This window comes from Dendrobates tinctorius, unplaced genomic scaffold, assembly GCF_039654945.1.
Source record: "Dendrobates tinctorius isolate UK_male_01 unplaced genomic scaffold, ASM3965494v1 ptg000065l, whole genome shotgun sequence".
Classification (NCBI taxonomy): domain Eukaryota; kingdom Metazoa; phylum Chordata; class Amphibia; order Anura; family Dendrobatidae; genus Dendrobates; species Dendrobates tinctorius.
The window spans coordinates 26,283,629-26,310,672 of record NW_027361733.1 but is presented as its reverse complement, the minus strand read 5'-3'; the positions used below and the strand labels follow the sequence as shown (position 1 = coordinate 26,310,672).

The following is a 27,044-nucleotide window of genomic DNA, read 5'->3' as shown; positions in this document are numbered from 1 at the left end:
CTCTATATCAGTCTGTCATTGATAGTTTGGTTACTGTAAGTGATATCTGTAACTTGTATGTAACCCCTTCTTATGTACAGCACCATGAAATCAATGGTGCTATAGAAATAAATAATAATCTGCCATTAGAGGGTGCTCACTTCACACAATTTAAGGTATATCAGAATGCAGTAGGCGCGTCTAGTTGTGGCTGCAGGCACAACTATTATTTAATGGAGGCCGTCAATTGTAAGGTTTTATGTTCACAGCATTTGTGTGGTACAAATAGATTATGCAGTCTTCCTACTCTGATGTATCTCCAATTGTATACATACCAAATAAATTATTCTCCTAAAAGAACATACAGCATCAAGCAGCTGCAGCATATGGACCGGCAGAGAAATCCTCCCACCTTGAGACCACCACTATGTAAAGTGTGGGTATTATATGAATGGTAAAGCGGTGTACACAAAGTACACACATTACCTAGCTGCACAGCAGGTCAAGACATGGAAAATAAGCCATACACATCAGTTTGTACTCCCTTTATTAATCTTTACAAAAGGAAAAAATATATATATACACATACACAGTCCTCTTACATAATCACAATGCCATTCACACATTAGGGAGAGTTACAGTGTAAAAGTAACATAAATACAACATTGTAAACTCACAACCAACGCAAAACATTAAAAAAAACACAAAACAGGTCCTGTCACCAGCGTATGTGCAAAACAAGGGCGAGGACAAAAGGTCCGCAGAGCAGGGGGTGGGGGCACTGGTGGGATCACCTCTTTATAAGAGCTGGGGGGGGTGCTTTGCATTGCAGCCCAAGGCTGCAGCAAGGAAGGATCACATCCATCCCAGAAGAGAAAACCCCTACACAAAGCAGACCGGTCACCATTTTGATCAAGCCTAACTGCCCACATCATGGAATAGTGGCTGCAAAGCAGTTCAAAATGGAAAAAAAACCCCTGAAGATGGAGATTATGATGAATGCCGCTATACATCTTCTTTGGATTCAATACGTTTCACCCTCTTTTTGAGCCGAGCAGGTCACTATCTGAACAGATCAGTCATAAGGTGAAAAAAAAAGCAGATCATTTTGGAAAATCCATATTATGCCAATATATGCCATTTCTGAAATGCAGATTGGCAGTGGCGGATATTTTTTTTTGTCCTCTTGAACTGAACAAAATTAAGTTTATGTTAAGCTTTTCTCTCCTTTGTGGAAATAGTTGCTTAGGAAGTTTAGGTTAAAATTCATAAGCCTAAAGGGGCGTTAACAGTTTCGTTTGCTGGGGCGTTTCCTTCGTCCCCTGTGTTTAGTTGACCAATCAAAGACAGGCAGTAACAAAGTGGCTGGGGGTGAAATGAAAAAAAACAAAAAAACAAAACACATCACCCCCACAATAGCTTAGAAGAGGTTTGTCAGAAGAAAAATAAAATCGTCTAAATCAGACACAGCTCTACAGTAAGGGGAGGAGAAAAGTGCTGGTAGTAGACATGTATGAGATTACTAATACTTTAGTTCTTTAGTTTTCATTTGACAGCACTTAGTGAAGGCGCAGTACAGCTGAGCTTTGTCTTATAACACACACACTTCGATTTCCTCTCCGCGCGGTCAGCTCTGCTATATCCCCTCCAATCACTGGTAGTTAGTAATCACTCATCTCTGCTATATACCCCCCACTTGAGAGCAGAGCGGTCTAATTTCATGTACCACACAAGAGATAGCCTACATTTTTGCAGGCATGTGTTCTTGTCCCAGTATGATGCTGCTTTTGATGGGGTCAAACTCATACAGAGGAGGGGGGGGGGGGGGGAAAAATACATCCCCCTCACGATAAATCTCCTGCAACGCCTTGTTGGGCTTATCATATCGCCACAATAGAAAAGGATTAATTAAAAACTATGTTTTACTCCGCTTTACTGCCACTATTCTTTGATGTGGACAGTTTTGCATGCAGAAACTGGTAAAATATCCTATTTAAAAGGGAAGCCATCAGAAAATAACTTGCTTAAAAGGAAGTTTGTTTACTTTTTTTAATATAGTGTATACATAGGAAAAAAAACACCTTGTAATTTTCATAATTCTTGTCTTTCCAGGAACAGTTGTCAGCAGGTTGCTCATCAGCAGAGGATTACATTGACAGATAAAACATGTAATTATTCAGGAGACATCACAGGTTGCACCATATTACAATAGTTGATGTCATGGCTGACAACATTATCCCCCACAATGATCTTGGCACGCGCTCATTAGACGCGTCTTTACAAATGAGGGTCAGAGTTAGCTCACTGTGGCTATGTACAAGTGTTATTTCCTGAAACAGGAAGTTGAGAATCTAAAACGGCTTCAGTGGCCAGTGTGAAAATTGCAAGGTTATTTCTTTATTTTTTGGGTGTGGGGGGATACAAATTGGGATATAGAAAGAATATATAAAAACCACAATTAAAGAACACAATCTTATTTAAACATTAGTTCACTTCCTGATGGCATCTTCCCTTTAACTCTGTGGGCCAGTAAGGGATAACACACTGCTCACACACTAATTCTCACATTGGGGTTGGTATCTGAAACAAATTCATAATGGTGCCCTGTAACAAGGAATCTGAAAAGAGGGCAATGTATGGAGTGGTGTCACTAAACATGAATTAGAAGTCATCCCTGCTGTGCGGCCAACAGCACCATCAGGGGTCCGGGCAGGTGTCTCACCTGACAGACTGATTGGCTTAAGGCCAAGGCTACGCTCATCACTACCCACGGCATGGCATTTTCGGATTGTTGCAATGCACTTCCAATATGGCTGCTCTAGGAGACGCTTACCTGCAGCTCCTGCCTTAGTGTAAGGGAACTTGTTATCGTCTTTAGACATTGGGTTTCTATTGACTGTTGCTTTGAAGGACAGCGCCTGTTTATGTTAAACTAAACCCATCAAATCCAGTTGTGTCAGCAGTTTTGAGGCCAAATCTCTCAGCACCCCCCCCCCCCCCCCATAAGACCAGAGCAAAATCCAACACATAGGCTTAGGGTAATATAAAAATGCAAAGGATTACCCAGATCCTGGTTGCTGTCCATGCAGGAGTTATATAGGACAATGGGCAATTAAAGTCTCTCTCCTCAAAATACGTAGTCCTATTGCATGACACATAGGGTCAGGACCCCATTAAAGGGGTTGTCCACTACTAGGACAATCCCTTCTTGATCAAAATGTTTGGCCCCCCATAAAATAAAAAGTGAGGCACATGTCAGCACCCACTATCCCAGGGCTTTCGTGCTGTTATTGTGACTAGTGATGCCCAGTCAGCTCTGGCATCACTGCCCTGCATTCAGACAAAGTGAACATGAAGAGAGGGTCAGGGCTGCAGCTGATCTCGGAATTACTCTTCCAGCTCAATTCGTCATAAGATGGATAGTGACGCCAGAGCCGATTGACGCTGGCGTCATGTATCACAATAGTAGGGGAGCCCCGGGAGATGGAGTGCTGACACAAATGGCGCCAACATGGGAGGGGAGTACAAGCTTATTTTATGGGGGCCAAGCAAGGGGTATGAGAAGTTGTCCAAGTAGTGTACAACTTCTTTAAGGGACACAACTAGTGAAGAAACGAGTATACTAGTTGCTCGGGTCCCCCCTCCCCACGAGCATGCTCGGGTGACCTGAGTATTTTGGCGTGCTTGGACATTTAGTTTGTCGAAGTAGCTGCATGATTTACAGCTGCTGGACAGCCTGTATACATGTGGGGGATTCCCTAACAAACAGGCGTTCCTCACATTTATTCAGCTTGTCCAGCAGCCACAAATCATGCAGCTGCGTCAACACAAACTAAATCTCTGAGCACGCCCAAAATAGAGGACACCCGAGCATGCTCGGAAAAACCCAGGCAACGAGTATACTCGCTCATCACTAGACACAACCTGTTTCAACCCAGAGTGTTTCTTTAAACCATCCAGAATTCAGTGCAATATCAAAGTGCCCCCACAATTCACACACCTGCTACAAGATATTAAAGGTCCCCCCCTGACTAGAAAAACAAGGCAACTTTTTATTGCTATTGAAACATACTAGTGCATTGGATGCATGTACTGTATCCGGTATTGTAGCTTATCTCCATGAAATGAGCAGAGCCAAAATACTACACACATACAACCTGTCACCATTTTGGAAGAAAGCAGCCATATTTTTATAGTTCAGGAAAACCCCTTCAATAAATGTAAACATTAAAAAATGACATCGGTGATGAATACACAGCTCTTGTTGGAGTCTGCAGAGGATTTGGCTCCCACCAGTGCCCTGCCCCCAATGATCAGCAGAACTTTTACCTGAGCAATAGAAGAATAGGTCAGGGGGAGAAAAAGCAAAAAAAAAAAAAAAAAAAAAAAAAAAAATATATATATATAATAATGACCCACAGAGACCCAACACTACAAAGTGTATCCCACAGGGGGGCTGTGTGGTCTAGTAAAACATATGGCACAAAATGCAGACCTGGGACAGACAGTGACCCTATAAAAGGAAGTGCCAATTGTAGGAGAACGTCTATGGAAAAGCCTCTTGCAGCAAGCAGTAGAGGGAAAGCTTTGTGCTGGGGAAGGAAGTCTGGGTCAGACGAGGTCCAGTTGCTTAGGAAATTAAAAAACAAAAAAAAAAAAAAAACAAAAAAAAAAACCTCTCCTTCCCCTTTTGTAGTGATAGACCTCAACCTGGTTCACAGATGCAATGTCATCTCCCCCTCCCCCCACATCAGACCCTTATAGTAAATAGGTGCATAGATTCAATGAGCTCCAGAGTTTAACCCCTTACCTCACAACAAGAACTTATAGGCAGTGAGCAGTCTGCAGTACAGCCCATCCAGCATGGAAGAAACAAGGAGTGAGCAAGGGTGGTGTCATGGGCTTAGTGACTAGCAGGTAGTTTGGGTGTCAGAAGCAAAACAATAAAATAAGGCACAGAGTTGCAAACAAGTGACAGCAAAGAGTGCAAGCTTCTCCTAATACCCCTCAAGACTACAGATTAAGTCTCCCAGAGTGTGTAGGTTGGGGTTCTCTCCATCTAGTAATAGGCACTTTGGCAGAAGAGGGGAAGAGAGAAAAATAAAAAAAAATATACTCATAGCATGCAGAAGTCAAGAAGGTGCAGGATGTGGGGGAAGGAGGCACGGGGAAGATGGGGCTCCGTCTACCCACTAGAGATTCCCTGAGACAAAGTGCAGGAATAAGCAGTGCTGGGCGTAAGACGTTGTGGCCCCTTTCCATCATCCACCCACAAGTGATAAGTTTAAAGCGGGATAAGGGATGGGTTATTAGGAGGAAGTAAAGGGATCGTGGGATTAAGGACACTGATGGGCCTGCCAACCCTAATTAAGAAATCTCCTGTCTTAAAATTTACAACTGGAGACAGAGTCTTAAATGAGGTCTGCATGAGCAGCCACAGAACAGCTCACCCCATGTATAGGAGGAGGGGAGAGGGTGCATGCACTCAAGGAGCTGACTTTGAATAGTAAGATAACTCCCTGTAACCACAAGATGACCAACAAATAAAATGGGTTGTTACAAGCAACAGCCACCAACGCCCACTAATGGGGAAGGCCGCTATTCATTGCATAGATCGTTAACCTGAAGCTAACGAACAAGCCCTGCTGGAGCGTTCTCCCAGCACTAGAGCGTTCATCATTGGTTTTAATGCAGTCGTCTGGAAGAGATGATGATGGGGGATGGATAACGTAGAAGCCGCCCTGTGGTCGGTAACACAATGTAACTAGCACCAGTGATCGTCGAGCAGCGATGATTTTACTCTAGAAAATATTACAGGTGATCCAGTCTTGAAAGAAATCCAGGTGCAAGCAAGCAGCAGAGGGAGAGGGGAGGACATCGGCATCTTCAGAAGACAGAACAAAGTCCTTGATCCCACCTTAAACCTGAGAGAAAGAGAAGAGCGAGTTATATCAGAAGTGTGGAAGCTCCCATCAGACCCCTCTCTCCAAGAATGCCCACCCCTCACATTAGGATAATGATGCACACCCAGATGTCCTGCCGTTGTGGCTCTGTACAGACCTGCATAGTGATGTAACAGCCAATGTCAAGGACCATAAAGGGGTATTCCCATCTCATTAAATGAGGACGCACAGCTAGGACATAACTAATGAATACAAAATTTCAAGAAACTGACCGTCACATCCAAGCATAAAATAAGTGTGAACAGGTGCTTAACCTGAGTCACCAACTCGTATGCACTCAAACCAAAAAAGGATGCCCACTAGCGCCCTAGCATGCAAACATAAAATATGAATTGCATTACTGCATTAGAAATATGAAAAATTGAGAAAGCTTAGCGCATAAAATGGCCAATGTGTATCTTTTTCACATTTCTAATGCAGTAATGCAATTCATTTTTCATATTTCATGTTTGCATGCTATGGCGCTACAGTGTGCTTCCTATTTTGTTTGAGTGAATATGAGTTGGTGGACTCTAGGTTAAGCACCTGTTCCCACTATGTTTATGCTTGGATGTGATGGTCCATTTTTTAAAATTTGTACTCATTAGCCTTCTGACTGAGCACTCCACCTGTTAGCCGCAGGCGTTTTTAAATCACAGCAGGAACCTCCCCTCCACAAAGATATAGATTTCAGTCCAAGAGAGGATTCACAGGTTCCCATACATATGAAGACTTTAGTCTAAGAGGTTTGGCATTAGGTTAGGGTCCTGGAAAACGAGAAACGCCTTACTGTTCCATCCAGGTACACATAAGTTGGCCATTTTATGAGCTAAGCTTTCTCAATTTTTCATATTTCTAATACAGTAATGCAATTCATTTTTCATATTTGCATGCTATGGCGCTACAGTGTGCTTCCTATTTTGTTTGAGATATCCAAGTGCTGGGGGTCCAGCCTCAAGGACTCCCACCCATCTTCAAGGAATGAAGGTGAAGCATAGGAAACCCCATCCAGTGCCATTTATCCAACTGAGCCACAAATGCTCATAGGCAGAAGACATCTTGAGGCTATTTGCCCACGTTGCGATTTAAGCGTTTTTGCTGCGATTTTCGGCGCGAAAACGTTTAAAAATAGTGTACAGAACGCCCCCATGCATTCCGCACATGCTGTGCTAATGCTGCGCTTTTTTCCGAGGCGGAAAAAAAAAAAAAAAAAAAAAAAAATATAGCAGCATTGTCATTCTTTTGTGCAGAATCGCAAAGAATTGCCGCGATTCCGCACCCATAGGAATACACGAGAATCGCTTACTTCCCGCATGTGGCTATGCCCACCATGCGGGAAGTTAAGCGTCTCATGTGCGGTTGGTACCCATGGTGTGGAGCAGAGGAGACTGAGGAGACTGTCCTCCAGGCCCTGGGTACCATACCCCTGTAAAAAAAAATAAATAAAAAAAAAAAAATATTGGGGTATATTTACCTTCTGACGTCCCGCGCTGCATTCCCGGCCTAAGCGTTCCCAGTAATGCCTTGCGGCAAGGTCCTGTGATGACGTGGTCTCGCGAGATCGCTATAGTAACGCGAGACCAACGTCATCACAGGTCTCACAAGGCATTACTGGGAACGCTGTGGCCCGGGATGGCAGCGCGGGACGTCGGAAGGTAAATATACCCCGATTTTTTATCTTTTACTACTGATGCCGCATAGGCGGCCTCTATAGTAAAAAGCTGCTCACACTTGTCAAACACTATGTTTGACGAGAGTGACCAACCTGTCACTTTCCAAGCGATGCTTCAAATCGCTTGGTAAGTGCTTGAGAAAATCGTGGCAAAATCGCGAACAGAATCGCGGTAAAACCACGCGATTTCTGGGAAGGAGTCCGGTTTTTAATGTGAGTTTTAAAACGCTACCTGGGCCCATAGCCTGAAGAGAACAGAGACCTGAAGCCTCTCTAAAGCCCCATCATTATGCTGAGTCCCAGAGGTCAGGACCCTAATGAAAAGGTATTTTGTATGAATAAAGGAAAAACCCTTTATAAGCCAACACAACATTGTGCCAATATCACCACACCAGTGGACGTCTATAGAGGCTGACAAGAGAAACGTAGACTGAAGCCACCATGTAGGAGCTCACTGAAAACATTTCTACAGCCACCATTGAATACCATACTAGCCAGCTGCTAGGAGTGTAGGATTTGGAGCTGTATGATGTGTTGTTCTCATGTCATAATTCTAGTTCTAAAATTAAGTGATGGCTGAACATTGTGGACAGAATAAATAATCCACCCAGGAAAGCTAGCTCTTCCTACTGAAGGGTTAATCTAGTTGCAAGTCTGACTCTACTTTACACATACCCCACCACTTTATCCTACAAATATCCTGTTATATAAAAAAGGTGAGGGTTCAGGAAATTACTTCAATATCATAATCTCCAATGTCTGGAGACATGGCGTTCCTGTGGAGAACCTGCTCATGTCCGAACACCATGTGGACCTAGGCTGCACTAGAGGCCTGGGAATAATATCCGTGCCAGATTCCTGTAGGACCATGTGAAGAGCCCCAGGCAGAGCTTGTTCCTTGGGACAAACACCATATGGAGATAGTGGTTCCAGTTCTTCCCCTGCTTCCGATATACAATGCAAAGGAAGGGTGGGGGTGAAAGATTATCCATTTGTGCCCACGGTAGTCGAAAGGTTCCCAATCTCCATAGGAGTTACGGTTTGTGGCGATAAGAGACAGACCAGAGCCACCCCTCTAAGAGGGTGTATAGCTGGGTCTTACAGTTGTTGCCAAAAGTATTGACACTCCTGCAATTCTGTCAGATAATGCTCAGTTTATTCCTGAAAATGATCGCAAACACAAATTCTTTGGTATTATCTTCATTTAATTTGTCTTACATGAAAAAACACAAAAGAGAATGAAGCAAAACATTGATCATTTCACACAAAACTCCAGAAATGGGCCAGACAAAAGTATTGGCACCATCAGCCTAATACAACCTTTAGCCAAAATAACTGCGACCAACCGCTTCCGGTAACCATCAATGAGTTTCTTACAATGCTCTGCTGGTATTTTAGACCATTCTTCTTTGGCAAACTGCTCCAGGTCCCTGATATTTGAAGGGTGCCTTCTCCAAGCTGCCATTTTTAGATCTCTCCACAGGTGTTCTATGGGATTCAGGTCTGGACTCATTGCTGGCCACCTTAGAAGTCTCCAGTGCTTTCTCTCAAACCATTTTCTAGTGCTTTTTGAATTATATTTTGGGACATTGTCCTGCTGGAAGACCCATGACCTCTGAGGGAGACCCAGCTTTCTCACACTTGGCCCTACATTATGCTGCAAAATTTGTTGGTAGTCTTCAGACTTCATAATGCCATGCACACGGTCAAGCAGTCCAGTGCCAGAAGCAGCAAAGCAACCCCAAAACATCAGGGAACCTCCGACCATGTTGGACTGTAGGGACCGTGTTCTTTTCTTTGAATGCCTCTTTTTTTCTCCTGTAAACTCTATGTTGATGCCTTTGCCCAAAAAGCTCTACTTTTGTCTCATCTGACCAGAGAACATTCTTCCAAAACGTTTTAGGCTTTTTCAGGTACGTTTTGGCAAACTCCAGCCTGGCTTTTTTATGTCTCGGGGTAAGAAGTGGGGTCTTCCTGGGTCTCCTACCATACAGTCCCTTTTCATTCAGATGCCGACGGATAGTACGGGTTGACACTGTTGTACCCTCGGACTGCAGGGCAGCTTGAACTTGTTTGGATGTTAGTCGAGATTCTTTATCCAACATCCGCACAATCTTGCATTGAAATCTCTTGTCAAATTTTCTTTTCCGTCCACATCTAGGGAGGTTAGCCACAGTGCCATGGGCTTTAAACTTCTTGATGACACTGCGCACGGTAGACACAGGAACATTCAGGTCTTTGGAGATGGACTAGTAGCCATGAGATTGCTCATGCTTGAAGTCCTCAGACAGTTCTTTGGTCTTCTTTCTTTTCTCCATGCTCAATGTGGTACACACAAGGACACAGGACAGAGGTTGAGTCAACTTTAATCCATGTCAACTGGCTGCAAGTGTGATTTAGTTATTGCCAACACCTGTTAGGTGCCACAGGTAAGTTACAGGTGCTGTTAATTACACAAATTAGAGAAGCATCACATGATTTTTCGAACAGTGCCAATACTTTTGTCCACCCTCTTTTTTTATGTTTGGTGTGGAATTATATCCAATTTGGCTTTAGGACAATTCTTTTTGTGTTTTTTCATTTAAGACAAATTAAATGAAGATAATACCAAAGAATGTGTTTGCAATCATTTTCAGGAAGAAACTGAGTATTATCTGACAGAATTGCAGGGGTGTCAATACTTTTGGCCACAACTGTACAATTTGGGAATGTCTAGTACACAAAGCCCCCTTCCTTTAAGGCTCAACCCAGCATTTCAGAGCGACATGCTGACCAGCGAACGTGGCAGCACAACACTGCCTTAATGTGTGGGTAACCCACTTCTGAGCTGACCCACGTGACACGATAGGAAAAAAAAAGGTTTCCCAGCACGTGTGGAGGGGGCACCACAGCAGAGACAACATGGCACAAACACGTGAGGATTAGGACAGGCAGAGCTGGGGACAAAGTGGGGAGGGGGTCAGTGTGCAGGAATGTGCAGAGATGGCAGCTCTCAGGAAGCAGATGTACACCAACCACGATCCATCCCTCATCCCCCAGGCCCTGGGCAAGTTATATAAGCTGCATTAGTAAAGCATGAATGACTGAGGATGTAGATTTCATAACAGAGCAGCCAGCAAAGCTCTGTGGACATGTTCAATAGCACTGTAGTGGCTCGATAAGCCTCTGGGTGGCACCAATTCCAAAACACTGCAACCACAACAACTTTTAGGGCAGCTATGTACATAATGCAAACCCTACCACACAAGATCCAACTCACATCCTCATTCACAATGCAGGGTGTGCACGGCCATCCCATGTGTGGTATACACTGGTGGATGCTGGCACTTACTAGAAGGGTGCTTCAGGCAGCACATGTGACTTGGTCCATTCGGGTCTCCAGCTCGAACGCGTCTGGCCGATCTTGAGGATTAGCAGCCAACATGTCTTTAAGCAGCTGTCGAATGCCCTCAGACATGGAAGTCCTGCGTTTCTGAGGGATGTGAAGCTCCATCTTTGGGTTCTCTAGCAGCGCTTCCCCTACAGGGACAATCTCACTGCCCTGCTTTATGTAGGTCCCCAGAAGCTCCTTCTTGGTCTCCGCATCCACGAAAGTGATCCGTTCGATCATAGCCCAGATGATGATGCCTAGGGCGAATATGTCCGCTTTTGCTGTGTAGTGTCCCTCCCATACCTCCGGAGCCATGTAGAAATCAGAGCCACAGGCCGATGACAGCCAGTACTTGTTGACATTGACCGTCTTATTCTCGTTGCTTCCTTCCCCAGTGCTTTCCTTCCCTTGGGAAGCAAGTCCAGCGCAAACTTTACTGAGGCCAAAATCAGCCACTTTGAGCACCGGGAAGCCAGATCGCTCTGTAATTAGGATATTGTCCGGCTTCAGGTCCCGGTGGACAATCTGGTTTTTGTGCAGGAAAGCAATGGCACTTGTCAGCTGCAACATGAAGCTTTTATTGATGGATGGGTCCGGGCGCCTGGATAGGACATACTGATTGAGGTCCCCACCTTCGCAGAACTCCATGACAAACCATAAGTAACAAGCTTCTTCTGTGCAGCCCAAAATACGTTCCCCTGCAAGGAAAGAGAAGACACATTAGCGAATATATATATATATTTTTAACCCCAAATACAGATGCAAGCAGTCAATACATAGAAAGCCTAGATGCGAAGTGACGTTCAGTCTGATGCAGTTACACCCTACATTATACTGCAGAGCAGCAACCACTCTTCTGCTTGTTATTCTAAACAGCCATCTTGTTGTCAGACACCACCATCAGTGAAACTTAATGCATGAGGCAACTGGTTTCCAGAAACAGAATACACTACAGAGCTTGGTGCAACAACTACATGCCAGTTACCAGAACATAATCTGTGGGAAGAGCTGGGAGATTTCATCTTTGAAGTTGCAGAATAGCAACTGGTGCTCTGGAGTATAATGCAAGATACATAACGTATCATACACAGTAACGCCACCAGCAGAATACTGAGAGGGAAGGTCTACCACCACCGCCTCTCAACATGGACTTTGCTGATGGCAGAGGTGCCTAGTAGTCTTTATATATTGGATACGGTATATAAAATTTACATACATAACCTCTTCTCCCCCCAGGGACGTTCCCGTGCTCCTCCTCATGTTAGAGACTCAGGATATCGTTATTATCATTTGTATCACTCGTAGGGAGTAGATGTTCCCCGGTGACCATTCTCTAATAGACGCCAATTATAGAAAAAGCTCAGCTGGATCCAAGAGGTGTCAGTAAGAACAATGCAAAAAAAATTAAGTAAATGCACAAAAGGCCGTCCAGTAGACAGCGGCCCACTACGTGACAGACGAGACGCCTTCACGTAGAGCTGTCAGGTAACAAGCAGCCTCTGGGGAGTCAGATGTTTATGCCCGAGAACGTGCACCCCCAACATATTACATAATACTGTCACCTCAAGCATGGGTCAGAGATTGGACTGAGGAGGATTAAGTGTAGTCATAGAACTTAATCTGGACGTCGTGACCAAGCCATGAGCAGACTGCAGTGCAACCTCCTGGAGAAGCAGATCACCAACCCGAGACAGATGGTATAATCCATGCTTTCCTATGTTGCCTTATCCGGCCCCAGAAATAGTCACATCTGCCAAGTGAGAGTTGCAGCAACAAAGTCACTTAAGCCAAAAAAAAAAAAAAAAAAAAAAAAAAAAAAGACCCACAAATGTACCCTACCCAATATGAAAGATACCGATGTGTGCACCAGCTTTCCTTTGGCACGTGGGCAAATCCAGATGTTAAGCAGCAGGCCCAACCCTGCATATACAGTACAAACAACCAGCCTCCTGGCACAAATCCTACACAAGACAAATGACGGCTTCCTGTGAAGCACCTGCATGCAACTAGTCCACACAGGCAGCCGGCCTGAAGACAAAGCCCTGCCCGCAAGGGCAATATCAGCCCTGCCACTCACAGCAACAGATGGCACAACAAGCCCCAGGGCTAATGCTGTCAATGGACTGCAGATTTCCAAAAGAATGAGCATTTCCAGTCATCACAAATTGACTAGGTTCTGATCCAACTGTCATGGAACTACTAATGTGACCGGTGGTCCGCAGCTCTCAAAGCTTTTAGATCAACTCTACAATGGGTGTAATTGTAGCAAACCTCTAGCTATAACACGCATTGGGTCAGCGAGTGATCAATATATTCACTGGTAGCAAGCAGATCTTAAACTGAAAAATTGAAGAGTTTTACAGATCAGAATAGGTATTTAAGGATAGTTTAATCTCACCCTTCCATGTCCGAGACTGGAATAGAGATAATTGAAGGCAGCTCTTTGTTAAACTCCCATTAAAGATGAATGGGAGACACACACACACACACACACACACACACACACACACACAGTACCACCGATGTGCTCAGCTGTAATTGTGACACCCAGTCTGATGGATGGGACCAGTTATGAAAAGATGGAACTTTAAATAACCCTTTATAAGCCTACAGTTTTAAAAACCTGAGTGACCCCTTTAAAGCAAAGGCCTCTATAGGTCAGCAACCTTCACCCAACAAAAAAACAACCAAAAATAAAAGAATTTAAGGTTGAATTAGTCCTTTAAAAATTCCCAACCCTGAGCGTTCACTACTTGTGTCTTGGCAGAGGTAACCTGGTTTCAGGTGCTCCATAATAGTTACTGATTATCCCATATAGGTCACAGTTCGATACCTTAGAGTCAAGACTAGCATTCCTCTGATCCAATCACCCACCCCCACGATTGGCATAACCCATGTCCATCTATCAGCGAGCCAAATGATCAGAGACATAATACGCAACCAGTGTGACCAGAGTACTATGTCCATGGAAATAGGCACAATCTAGACCAGATAGGGGACAGTATTAGGGTATGTGCACACGATCATTAATCGCTGCAGGTTGGACACACGTGCAGCATCCAAATATTACAGCATAGTGGATGGGATTGCAAGAAATTCCATGTCCACCATGCGTCCAGAGACGCCTGAGGCTCATCAGCGGAGACGGACATGCGGCACATCTCTCCAGACCACAGCATGTCTATTTATCGTGCGGAGCCTCCCCAAGATAAATTTCACCCTAACAATATATTGGACGCGGTGAATCCACACAGTTCAATGAACATATGTGGAATCACTTATGTTCATTAGCCGGCAGCGCTTTGGAAGCACCAGATATGTGCTGCGTCCAAAGCGCTGCCAATTACTGATCGTGTGCACATACCCTTATAGTACTGTACATAGATGGCAGTATTAGGCCGAGTTCACATGTGGCTTTTTTTCGCGTTTCCGCAGCAGTTTTAACCACGCGATTTTGCCATGAAAAATAAGCATCCCATGCATTCCTATGGGATTCCACAATGCTGTGCTAATGCTGCGGTTTTTACCGTAGCGGAATCGCTTTGCGGTAAAAAACGCAGCATGCTCATTAATTTCGCGGAATCGCGGAGATCCCGCACCCATAGGAATGCATTGTTCTGCTTACTTTCCGCAGGTGGCTGTGCACACCATGCAAAAAGTAACCAAGACATTTGCGGATGGTACCCACGGTCCGGAGGAGAGGAGACTGTCCTCCAGGCTTTGGGTACCATATCCCTGTAAAAAATAGAATTTAAAATAAAAAAATATTGTTATTCTCACCTTCCGACGTCCCGCGCAGCCTTCCCGCCGTTCTCCTCGCACCCGGTCCCAGTAAGCCTTTGCGAGCGATGACGTCCATTCTCGCGGGATCGCGAAGTCTCGCGGTCATTCGCTCTACGTCATCACGGTAATTGTCGCAAAGGATTACTGGGAGCATGGAGAGAGGCGGGAAGGCTGCGCGGGACGTCGGAAGGTGAGAACAAAATATATATATATATATATATATATATATATATATATATATATATATATATATATATATATATATATATATATATATATATATATATATACACACACACATATACATACATACACACACACACACACACACTATCTTTTACTATTGATGCCGCATAGGCAGCCACAATAGTAAAAAGTTGGTCACACTCGTCAAACACTGTTTGACGAGTGTGACCATCCTGTCAATCAGTTCTCCAAGCGATGCTACAGATCGCTTGGAAAACGCTAGCAATTCTGCAAGCTAGTTACGCTTGCAAAATGCTAGTTTTTCCGCGGGAATTTAAGATACGATTTTCCCACAGAATGGAATTCCAGAACTCTCGCGGTAATTTCCGCTACGTGTGAACCCAGCCTTATAGTAGTTATATTGTTACAATGTATCCAGTCTAGGAAATCTTTCTCCTGCTTAATAGTTGGCTACATTGTAACAACCCAGAGTCCAGGCTGCTCAGCCCAAAACTGAAAGAATGGATTCAGGTATGTGCACACGCTGCGGATTCACCTGTGGATTTTTCCGTGCAGATTTGCAGGTAAAACGTCCTGCGTTTTACCTGCGGGATTCCCCTGCGTTTTGACACCTGGACAATGGAACAGGTGTCAAAATGCAGCAGAATCCGCAGAAAGAATTGACATACTGCGGATTTGAACCCGCGGAAAAATCCGCCTCATGTGCACTGCGGTTTTCAAAATCCATAGGATTGCATTGCACTGTACATTGCTTGCGGATCCGCAACTGATCTGCAGCGTCGGATCCGCAGCGTGTGCACATACCCTTAGAGTTGAGTAGAAAAGGTTTGCAGGACCCTTGTCCAGTGGCCATACCAGAGCCCTGCAAATATCCAACTATGGCATCACCAGCGCCGTTTCTTATTAGTAGGCTCCTGTGACGTCATGCCTGTGCCACAATAGAATGCCGCTGTTGTGAGCTCTACTAATCAGAAGAGACGCCGCAAGTAATAGAGGTTTGCAGGGTTCCGGTCCAACAGTCATGGAACTAACGTGACTGGGGGTCCAGAGTGTGCAAAGCTTTTAGATCAACCCTACAGTGGGTATAATTGTAGCAAACTTGCACATAGGTGGCAGCATTATTGTTTTTTTTAGTCCTGTACATAATGGGCAGTATTATAGTAGTCGTAGTCATGTATGGATATATTCCGCTACCCTCCTTTGCACCTCCTGGGGGCCAGCACTAGGGCAGGGAGTAGAAGATGCCAATGTATTAGGACGCTGCAGAACTTCCAATTCCATAATACATCGCCATTACAGGACAGATGCCAAATGAAGGGTGCTGACATCACCGCACTGGATCAGGCACATCCTGGGGATCTGGTGACTGCCTCCCCTCTATGTGAGGTCAGCGGTGCCCATCACCCTGGTAACTCCCAGCAGGGTCAGATATTGGGGGTAGTTCCTGGGCAGACACTGCCCCCTATGCTGGACTCTCACCCCCTCCCCCCCCCGCAGGAGGCCTCAGTCCCCGGCCTGGATTAGTCCCGTACCTTTCAGGGAGGTCTCCACCAGGCGCAGGTACAGCTGGCTGCTCTTGTTGCCGTGGCTCATCTTCTGGGCCAGGCCGTTCCTCTGCAGGACGCACTCCTCGAAGCGCACGATGTTCGGGTGCCGGCGGCGCAGGCTGGTCAGGGCCCAGAACTCGGACAGGGCCAGCTCCACGTTCTCCGGGGCGTCACAGCGGATCTTCTTCACAGCCACCCGGGCCCCGCTCTTCCGGGCCACGGCCTCGTACACCACCCCGTAGCTGCCGCGGCCTATCTCGGACAGTAGACTATACCGAGGCCGCCGGAGCCTGCCGCCGCTCACCACCACCACCTCCTCCTCTTCCTCCGAGGCCTCGGGCTTGAATGTCCCGTTGACTGGCTGCACGTTGAGGAGGGGGGCGGGGATCCTTTCTCTCAGCGGCCGCACTCCAGGACTTCTCCGGCGCTTTCTTTTAGCGGATTCCATGACGAGCGCTCAGGCCGGAAGCCCTCATCCCTCCTCCGCTGTAGCCTGCGGGGCGCACGGTAAACGTAATCGCTGTGAGGTGTAACGACCAAGGGCAGGCCTCATCTCCCTCCCCAGCTCCGAGCTCTAGCCGGCTCCAGTCCACACTGAACACAGGCAGCCAGGGAAAGACCGACTGTTACATGAGGGCCGTACCATTACAGAAAAACTATAGGGGGAGCGGGATCAAATTTTTACTCATACCATTACACACGAGACAGTTATTCTAGATGTTATACATAATCACAGCAGTCAGTTTAATTATTAGCGCACAGAAGAACGAATACAAAAGATAATTTTTTTTCAACTCATAATCTACAAACTCCCCATCTTTACAAAATGGTACGTCCCAAAGTTAAAAGAAAGTAAACATGGCACAAACCAAAAGCTCTAGAAGGGGGGTGGTGAACAAAGTGTTATTAATATCAGGAGTGTGCGGTAAAAATAAAGAAAAGCGAGCGGTGTGCATAACGCAGCGGACCTGCATAGCTAGAGGGTTAGAAATCGGTTTGAGAAATGTCGACGTCCCCCTCCTCTTTGGTGACTTAAGCCCGTCCAGATCACGTGACCAGAATGCGCGGCTAATGGGATTTGAGCAGGTGCTTCTTTGACTGGCTGCAATTTTTGGATGTAAACAACATGGTTTCCATTCATTGATAGGAAGCAAAAGTCTTGGAAATGGTCGGAAGAGGAAACGCGGAGTCAGGCGTACAGCTTGGCAGTAGTCAATGAACATAAGACCACGTTCACACATACAGTATTTTACCCCAGTATCTGTAAGGCAGAACCAGCAGTGGGTGATAAATCCAGACGTGGTGACGGGTTTCTATTACACTTTTCCTCTCCTGGTTTTGGCTACAAATAGGTAAAAAACTGACCAAATACTGAAGGTGTGAACGTTTACCCAAGTCAGCGCAAATAGAGCTGCGGTGCGGGTTTAAAATCCGCAATAAGTCAACTTCTCTTGCAGGCACACTGCCTTTTCTGTGCAGGTTTCCCCATAGCCCTCATTAGGCCGGGGTCACACTCGTGAGAAACTCGCACGAGGCTCGCAGCTCAATACCCGGCACTGGGGACCGGAGTGTGCAGCTGCATGTATTTCTATGTAACTGATCACTCCGGTCCGAGTTTCTCAGAAGTGTGACCCTGACCTTAGATGTGGGAAATCCACAGGCAAAAAAGCCCATCCGCTGCAGAAACACATCAAACATGCAGACAATCCGCACATGACCTGAAAAACAGGTTTGTCAAAGCGAAATAGCAGGAATTATCCAAAACAAAGCAGCTTTATTTAAAACATGACAGTAAAAATAGGCAAAATCTGCCCTGTCAAAAATTGTAATAAAAACGCAAGTAACCGAATGGGTGCAGAAAATCTGCCACATCAGTAACTCCCCAAAAGCTCAGCCTAAACACTTAGGCCGGGATCACACATGCGAGAAACATGGCCGAGTCTCACACATTAATACTCGGCACTCATGTATTGCTATGCGGCCGCACGCTCCGATCCTGAGTGCCGGGTATTAACACGCGAGACTCAGCCGTGTTTCTCGCATGTGTGATCCCGGCCTTATTGGGAGCGTTTGTCGCTTTGACTGTCGCACAGCACAGTGTATTGTGGAGACTCATCAGCGCCTGGGTTTAGGCCAGGGGTGACGTGACTGTTTTGGCTGTGTGCACCATGTTGGGCTGTGATTTATGCTCAGTTTGAAGCTTGATAAGGCTACTTTCACACATCAGGTTTTCGGCGTCAGGCGCGATCCGGCGTCGTGCCGGAGCGCCGGATCCGGCAAATATTTCGTAAAACCGGATGTGACGGATCCGTTTTTCTGCCGGATCCGTCTTGTTCTTGACAGACAAAACCGGATCCGTCTCATCCGGTTAATCCGGTTTTTGTTCCGTTTTTTGACGGATTACGCCGGATCCGTTTTTTAAAATTGACCCTTGTGGCCTTCCGAACGGGATTGGCTATTGAAAAACTATATATAGCATGTTCCTACAGCCCTTCTTTGACAGGTTGAAGAGGAGAAAGTGCAGGTTGGAGAGAAGAGCAAGTTACTGGCGAAGATGGATGTTGTGATTGGAAATATTTTGAAGAATTTGGCGGATTTTACAGCGGAGGCGAATCGTTTGAGGGTGATTGTTCTGGAGAAGGAGAGAGCGAGACAGCAGCGCATCAGGCATCGTAGACGACGTTTGTGGATCCACCCCATCACAGCCAAGAGAATGACGCGTGGGGTCTATTCTACACTCTGCATGGACCTTCGACGAAACCCGGATAAATTTTTTGGATATGTTAGGATGAAAATGGAGAATTTTGATTACTTGGTGGAGCGCATTGCACACCTCATAAGAAAAGCGGACACCTATTGCCGCTTCTCTGTTTCACCCGCAGAGCGTCTGATGGTGACTTTAAGGTAAGCCACATTTATTGGATGTGCTCGCATCAGAGCACACTTTCACTGCAATCTTGTTGGTGGTAGTTTGCAGCTCCAAGTGTTATAGGTCAGTTTTGGTATGTAATGCTGTGATTTAAAACTAATTGATTGTTTTTTAATTCCCCACAGATTTCTTGCAACTGGAGAATCCCTTTCGTCACTGCATTTCCAGTACAGACTCGGGATTTCCACCATATCTGGAATAGTGAAGTACACATGCCGTGCACTGTGGGACTCCTTAGCTGAAGAGTTTTTACCAGAGCCCACAACAGAGAGGTGGATTGAAATTTCAGAAAAGTTTCAACAGATATGTCAGTTTCCCAACTGCTTGGGCGCTGTGGACGGGAAACATATCCGCATTGTAAAGCCAGCCGGATCGGGATCGGAATATTTCAATTACAAGAAATATTTTTCAATTGTCCTCATGGCCATCGCTGACGCGGAATACAAATTTATTGCTGTTGATATTGGGGCCTATGGCCGCTCCAATGACTCTCAAGTTTTCAAACTGTCTGCCATGGGGCGTAAACTGTATGGAAACACCTTCCAGTTCCCACCCCCTAGACCGCTGCCGCAAACATCTGGTCGACCTATGCCATTTGTCTGTGTAGGGAATGAAGCCTTCCAGCTGTCAGAACACCTTTTGAAACCGTACTCTAGCAGAGGATTGACAAGAACAAAACGCATTTTTAATTACCACCTCACAAGAGCAAGAAGAATGGTTGAATGTACCTTTGGTATTCTGACAGCCAAATGGCGGGTCCTATTGACTGCGATCAACCTCAAGACAGAAACTGTGGATGAGGTGATCAAAGCTTGCGTGGTACTCCACAATTTTTTTAGCTGCAAGGAACCCATTTCCATTGAGGACACCTCTGAAGAAACCACCTTGCAAGATTACCATGACATTACCACTAGAAGTTCTGTGACGGTTTCAGTAATGAGAGACAATTTTGCACTATACTTTATGTCACCTCAAGGCAGAGTACACTGGCAGGATGACAGAGTGTGAAAGATTTGTGCCCTTAACCAAACTTGTGTACCTTCTGTACCAACAGTATATACCTTTGCCAACCAAAGTTGGCTATCTTGTCATGGTCTTACTATTTTTACCTTTAGGCCACAGGTGTGTACCTGGTTGTGTTTTATGCAAAGTATTTCACCTTGTAACAAAAGTTGTGTACATTGTTAGGAAATCACCAACAATAAACACAACTTTTTAGGTGAAATACTTTGCTTCAAACACAAAACAGGAACACAACTGTGGCAAAAAGGTAAAATTTACCCACAGTTATATACCTGGTATTGAATACCTTTTTACCTTTGAAATACCCTGTATTTAACCTTTTTTTTAAACATAGTTCACCGCAGAAAGAAATGACAGACAACCATTGTAGAACGATTATTTAACTTATTTTTTTTTTTGTAAAATGTTTTTAAAGTTTAAAAAACTTTTTTAATAAATGTTTGAAACCAACCAAATGGGCATTTTTAGTACAACAAAAAACATTATACAGTAACTCGGTGTAGTGTGCGGTGGAAATACTGCTGGAGGGGCTGCGGGACACTTCGACACTGGGAGTGTGGAGAGAGGACTGGGATCGTGGTGGGGAAGGAACAGTTAGAGGTGAAGGTGTGGAAAAAGCTACAGAATGGGTGGACATGTGGGAGGCAGAAGAGGTGGTGGGCGGTGGAGTGGAGGGTTGGGCAGGGACTGTAGGAGCAGATGATGTTGATGGCAAGTTGTATGGGGAAGGAGTTTGGTACGGGGCAGGTTGCTGGAAGTGGGGAGATGTCTGGTACTGGGGAGGTTGCTGGTACTGGGGAGGTTGCTGGTACTGGGGAGGTGGCTGTTGCTGGGGAGGTGGATGGTATGTAATAGGAGGGGGAGGATGGAAAGTGGCTGGAGGGGGTGCAGGTGGAGGAACTACTGTGGTGGGAGGAGGAGGATGGGAGGTAACGTGCTGGAGAGCACCGTGGCATGAATGCATTACATGCATCTGCTGGGTAGGAGAGAGCGTTTCCATGCGCTCCACAACAGACCTGAAAAAGGTGTGGTTTGGCGAAGATCTTGCTTCTGAATGCATGGTTTGCAGAAGTGTCTTCACCTCCAGAATGCTGGAGTTGATCTGCTGAAAGCCTGCGGAGATTTGCTCTGACAAGACTTTTAGACAGTTCTGGAAAGATGCATTCAGATGCAAGAACACTGGCGCATAAGTCTTTTCCTGACCCCTCTGCCGCTGCCGCCCAGTACCCGCAGGTGTACTAGAGGTGGCAGGGGCAGAAGGGTGGGGTAAAGGGAAATCGATCTCCTCACCAGCAGCTTCATGTAATGTAGGCGGCCACAATGCTCCTGTGCTGGTGGATGGGACAGATGGGTCGATTGTGTGGGAAGGCTGGGAAGGTGCAGATGTACCGGGGCGGTCGAAGTGTCCCTCGGTGCCGGTCTCCTCAGGGATCGCCTCAGAAGGGTCCAATCGTGCAGGCTCCCGAGTGCTGCTCACCGTGCTGTGGAATAAAGAGAAAAAAAAACAATTAAAATAGTGACATGGTATGGCCCTGGCTGAAAAAAAAAAGTTACATCTAAACATTTTTTTTCACATGTGGTGTGTAATATTTACCTTCTGGTGACCATTGTTTCCCGGAGGAACGACAGTGCTTGTGCGTACTTGTACTTGCTCCTGCGTCCTCCAGATCCACTCGGGGCCCGCATGTCTTTATTGAACTCCTTCTTGAAACGATCCCTCACAGACCGCCACCGCTTCACAATTCTGTCCCCTGAAACGAGAAAGGAGTGGTTAGTATACAACATCAGTGTTTCCCAAACTCCAGTCCTCATGGTCCCCAGGGGTCATGTTTTCAGGATTTCCATAGTAAATGGAAATCCTGAACACATGATCCGTGGGGACCACGAGGACTGGAGTTCGGGAAACACTGGTTTACATCAAGCAACCGGTACTGTATATACTTACGCTCTTTAATCTGGGCCCGAGCATCGAGGTCCTTCCAGCGGTCCACAAGGAGCGAACAGATTTCCTCCCAGAGTTGTCGGGTAACGATCAGGTCAGCATGGCGGCGGTCAGCCATATTCCATAGCGGCTCCCTTTCTCTGACGAGATCGATCAGGTGGTCCACATCAATCCCTCCATCCTCACCGTCAGAGTCGGGAGCACGCTGTGAAGGCTGTTAAAGAAAAAGACAAAAATAACATAATTTGCCTCCACAAAAGAAATGAAATAAAAAGTGCAAAAAAACTAAGCAAAAATATTTATACTTACACGCTGGTGACCGCCGCGTTGCTGTCGCCGACGACCCTGGGAGGCACTGCGAGGACCTCTTGGCCGAGCACCAGATTGGGAAGACTAGAGAAGAAAACAAAAAATGTTATGTCTTTGGATGTAGGCATTTGTTTGCTGTGTGTGGTCTGCAGAACATTGTTTTCTATGTGTTGTGTGTAGTGTGATGTTGTGTTTCTGCGTTTGATGCAAAAAACTTACCAATTGTGAGCCCACTCCAGGTGTCTGTCCACCCCTTCCTTCTTCTTCTGGGAGCTCCTCTTCATCTTGTGATTCCTGTTTTGAAATAAAAGGCAATGAATAGACATATATTACAGAGATGATGGATTTTGGAAATAAAAACTTACCGTCAAACGCTGACGATGCGAGGGAGGGCTCCCAGAAGAAGATGTGCTGTCTTCCTGCTGGCCAGACTCCATGGCTGTGGGTGGTGTTACTGCTGCTGCCAGTGCTTCCAGTGCTGCCACTGTTGCTGCTGCTGCATCTCTTGGGCGGCTGTTGAATAAAGAGAAACAAAGGGGCAATGAATATCTTGATATTCCATGGCCCTAGTTTGGAGGAATGGGGGATTTGATAATTACCGTCTCTCATCTGCTGCTGGACTCCCCTCCCGTTGTTCAGCATGCTGCTCCATTTGGGGTGGTGGTGGTGCTGATGGTGCTGCAGTGGTCTCCTGCCTTCTCCTGCGCCTGGTTGCTGTCTTGGGTGGCATGTTGGGTGTGGCTGATGGTCACACTGTCATGCTTTTATATATGTGTCTTGTGGGCAGAGCTACTGAGCATGCTCAGACCAAAAAAACCGGCGCTCATAGGCTTTCATTGTTTGAAAAAGCCGGACACGCCGGATCCGGCGTGTCCGGCTTTTTCGCCGGAGACAAAAAACGTTACAGTAGCCGTTTTTTCCAGACGCCGGATCGCAACACATTGCCGGATCCAGCGAAAACCAGATGAAACGCATGGCCATCCGGCGCGATCCGGCGCAAATGCAAGTCAATGGGGGGGAAACCGGATCCGGCACTGCATTTCGCCGGATCCGGTTTTTGTCAAAAGCGCCGGATCGCGCCTGACGGCGAAAACCTGATGTGTGAAAGAGGCCTTAGAAGGTGAGTGCAAGATTGAGTGATTGGAGAGAAATTAACCCCTTGCGGTCATGTATGTGACATGGAAAAAAAAGTCCAGTTTTGTCTTGGGACTGCTATATTACAATACTACATTAATATATCTTTAGAAAGGATTAATATATACTGTATAATACACTTTTTAAATCTATTTTAAATCTTATTTTTCAACCAATATACTTTACCCCAAATCAATATTGTGTATTTTTTAAACTATATATTTATTTAAACATGATAAATCCTTTATAATAGGAAGGTTTTTGTCCTTTGTTCCCCTTTTCCTAGACATGACCATGTGATAGGCTGATTCCTGTTCTAGTAGACTTTTGCAGAGCAGTGTACTATTCCTGTTAAGCCACGTTCACACGTTCAGTATTTGGTCAGTATTTTACATCAGTATTTGTCAGCCAAAACCAGGAGTGGATGATAAATACAGAAGTGGTGACGTGTTTCTGTTAGGGTATGTGCGCAAGTTGCGGATTTGCTTTTGTAAAATTCTGGGCGGATTCTGCCTCTCTTGGCAGAAAACGCAGTTGAAATTTTGCGCTGTTTTTATGTGTTTTTGATGCAGATTTTCATGCTAATTTGTTAATTTTCTGCTGTAAATATACGGAGTATTTGATGCTTTATCTAACAACTAGGAGTTCTATTGCACACAGCACTTTATCTTGCACTGATTTCACTTTAGCAGTGCAATATTATTTTCCTGATCAATTCCCTTATTAAAATACATAAGAATGTGGTATTTTGCAGTGGGTCAGTTGTGACTTGATATATTGTGTTTTACTTATATCACAATTTGTATATATTATATGCACTTTTTTTCTCTGTATTAGTTTTATTATTGATTCTGTATTATTTTTGTTACACTCCTCTCTTTGGGACTCCTTTTATTTCTGACATATATTTAGGCTGTGCTTTATTCACTATCTGGATATATAGGAAATATATATTTAAGTCTTGCTATTTATGGGCCAATTTTAATATGCTCGGACATTGGTATGGTTTTATTATTTTTTTTATTCTGGTGCGGTTACTTGTGCATGCAGTGTAAATTTACACCCATTTATCAATAAAGGTATTTTAACCTAACAATTATTTTATGTCCTATTTTCCTCTATATACCCCCTTTGTTTTGATCACTGATCCAGTACTTCTCTTTATTTGGTCTGCCATTCAATTTTTAAGTAAATATATACCATTCTATAAACAGAAATATATTGGATTTTTGGGTATATATTTACTATTGTATTGATCTTACTAATAGGGACAGTATCAGATAGTGGTGCTGGATGTTGTGGTGTGCTGAAAAAGTTCGATCATGCGCGGCCTTCCGAGGTGGTGGGGGTGCCGCAGCTGTGTTGGAAACTTCCTCCTCCTGTGCATTGTTCTTCCACTGAGACCCAAGTGGGAACACCGTCAGTTGTGCCACTACCTGTGTGCGCTTGTATACACACATTTTGCGATCCCGCTCCAGTGACAGAAGTATTGATGGTACGTTGTCCTTGTAGTGGGAGTCCAGTAGGGTGGCCACTAAGTAGTCAGCACTTGTAACAATCCGGGCAACTCAGCGGTTGTTGCGCAGGCACTGCAGCATGTATTGGCTCACGCGTGCCAGGCTGCTCAGAGGCAACGTCAATATGTCCTCGGTGAGAGGTGTGTAGTATGGGTTCTCTGTATCCCCCCAGCTACGCTCATGTGATGCCCATGAGCTGCTTTGACTGCCACCCTGCTGTGCACACAGTTCCTCCTCCTCATTCTCTAAAATTGTCCCCTGGCTAGACAGTTGGTAAACGAACACACCCTCCAAGCCATGCCTGGTCAATAGGCCTGATAATGGTGTGAATAATCCCTGTTCCTCCTGCTCCTCTAAAGCCCCCGTTACACACTGCGATATCGCTAGCAATATCGCTGTAAAGTCACCGATTTTGTGACGTTGCAGCAATATTGCTAGCGATATCGCTGCATGTGATACTTACCTCCGACCCGCTCCCCCGCTGGTTATCGCTGATCGCGCGAGAAGCTCCTGGACCATTCCTCGTCAGTCACTTCCTGCGGCGCTTCCTGTGGCGCCGACGAGCGACGCGTGGAGCCGGGTGGGAGGACGCAGGATCGCCGCGTCTGACAGGTAAGTAGCGATCCCCGTCCCCAGCGATGTCGCTGGTGAGATCTGCCTGTGTGGCAGCTCACTAGCGACCACCTAGCGATGCACCAGCGATCCTGACCGCGTCATATCGCTAGTCGGGATCGCTGGTGCATCGCTAGGTGTAACGGTACCCTTACTCTTGTGCCATCACCTCATCCTTCATTGCCCGCTGGTTATCGCTGATTGCGCGAGAAGCTCCTGGACCATTCCTCGTCAGTCACTTCCTGCGGCGCTTCCTGTGGCGCCGACGAGCGACGCGTGGAGCCGGGTGGGAGGACGCAGGATCGCCGCGTCTGACAGGTAAGTAGCGATCCCCGTCCCCAGCGATGTCGCTGGTGAGATCTGCATGTGTGGCAGCTCACTAGCGATGCACCAGCGATCCTGACTGCGTCATATCGCTAGTCGGGATCGCTGGTGCATTGCTAGGTGTAATGGTACCCTTACTCTTGTGCCATCACCTCATCCTTCATCGCCTGAAGTTTTTTTTAAACAGGCATAGAATGGTAAAGTAATGCTCATGATGGTATCATCTGCGCTGACCATATTGGTGGAGTATTCGAAGCCACTCAGCATGGCACACACGTCCTGCATGGAGGCCCAATCATTGGTGGTGAAGTGGTGTTGCACCACAGAGCGATTCAGCCATGCGTGATGCAGCTGAAACTACACTATTGCCTGCTTCTGGTCTCACAGTCTTTCCTGCATATGCAAGGTAGAGTTCCAACTTGTAGGTACATTGCATATGAGGCGGTGAGCAGGAAGGCATAAGTGACACTGCTGCAGCAGTGTCAAAAGCATGCACATGCTGCCCGCACTTTCAGAAGCAGTTTAGACGTGTGGGCAATTTTTAAAGGGAATCTGTCACCCCATTTTTCGAGAATCAGCTGCTGGCACCGCCATCAGGGGCCTATCTATAGCATTCTGTAATGCTGTAGATAAGCCCCCGATGTAACCTGAAAGAAAAGAAAAATGAGTTATATTATACTCACCCAGTGTTAGGGATGGCGGAACGCACTAAATATAAATAATAGGAAGTGCGTTCGCCGCCCGGGGTCCACCG

General features: G+C 45.8%; 1 protein-coding gene across 1 annotated transcript; it reads right to left on the bottom strand.

The window, feature by feature from the left end:
- Window positions 1-509: 509 nt before the first annotated feature.
- On the bottom strand, window positions 510-17,106 carry STK35 (serine/threonine kinase 35). The gene is made up of 3 exons (XM_073580803.1): window positions 16,486-17,106; window positions 10,925-11,661; window positions 510-5,903 (listed from the first exon to the last, which is right to left on the bottom strand). The coding sequence occupies exons 1-2, from the start codon at window positions 16,946-16,948 to the stop codon at window positions 10,937-10,939; spliced, it is 1,188 nt and encodes a 395-aa protein (XP_073436904.1). The 5' UTR covers window positions 16,949-17,106; the 3' UTR covers window positions 510-5,903; window positions 10,925-10,936.
- Between the last annotated feature and the right edge of the window lie 9,938 nt (window positions 17,107-27,044).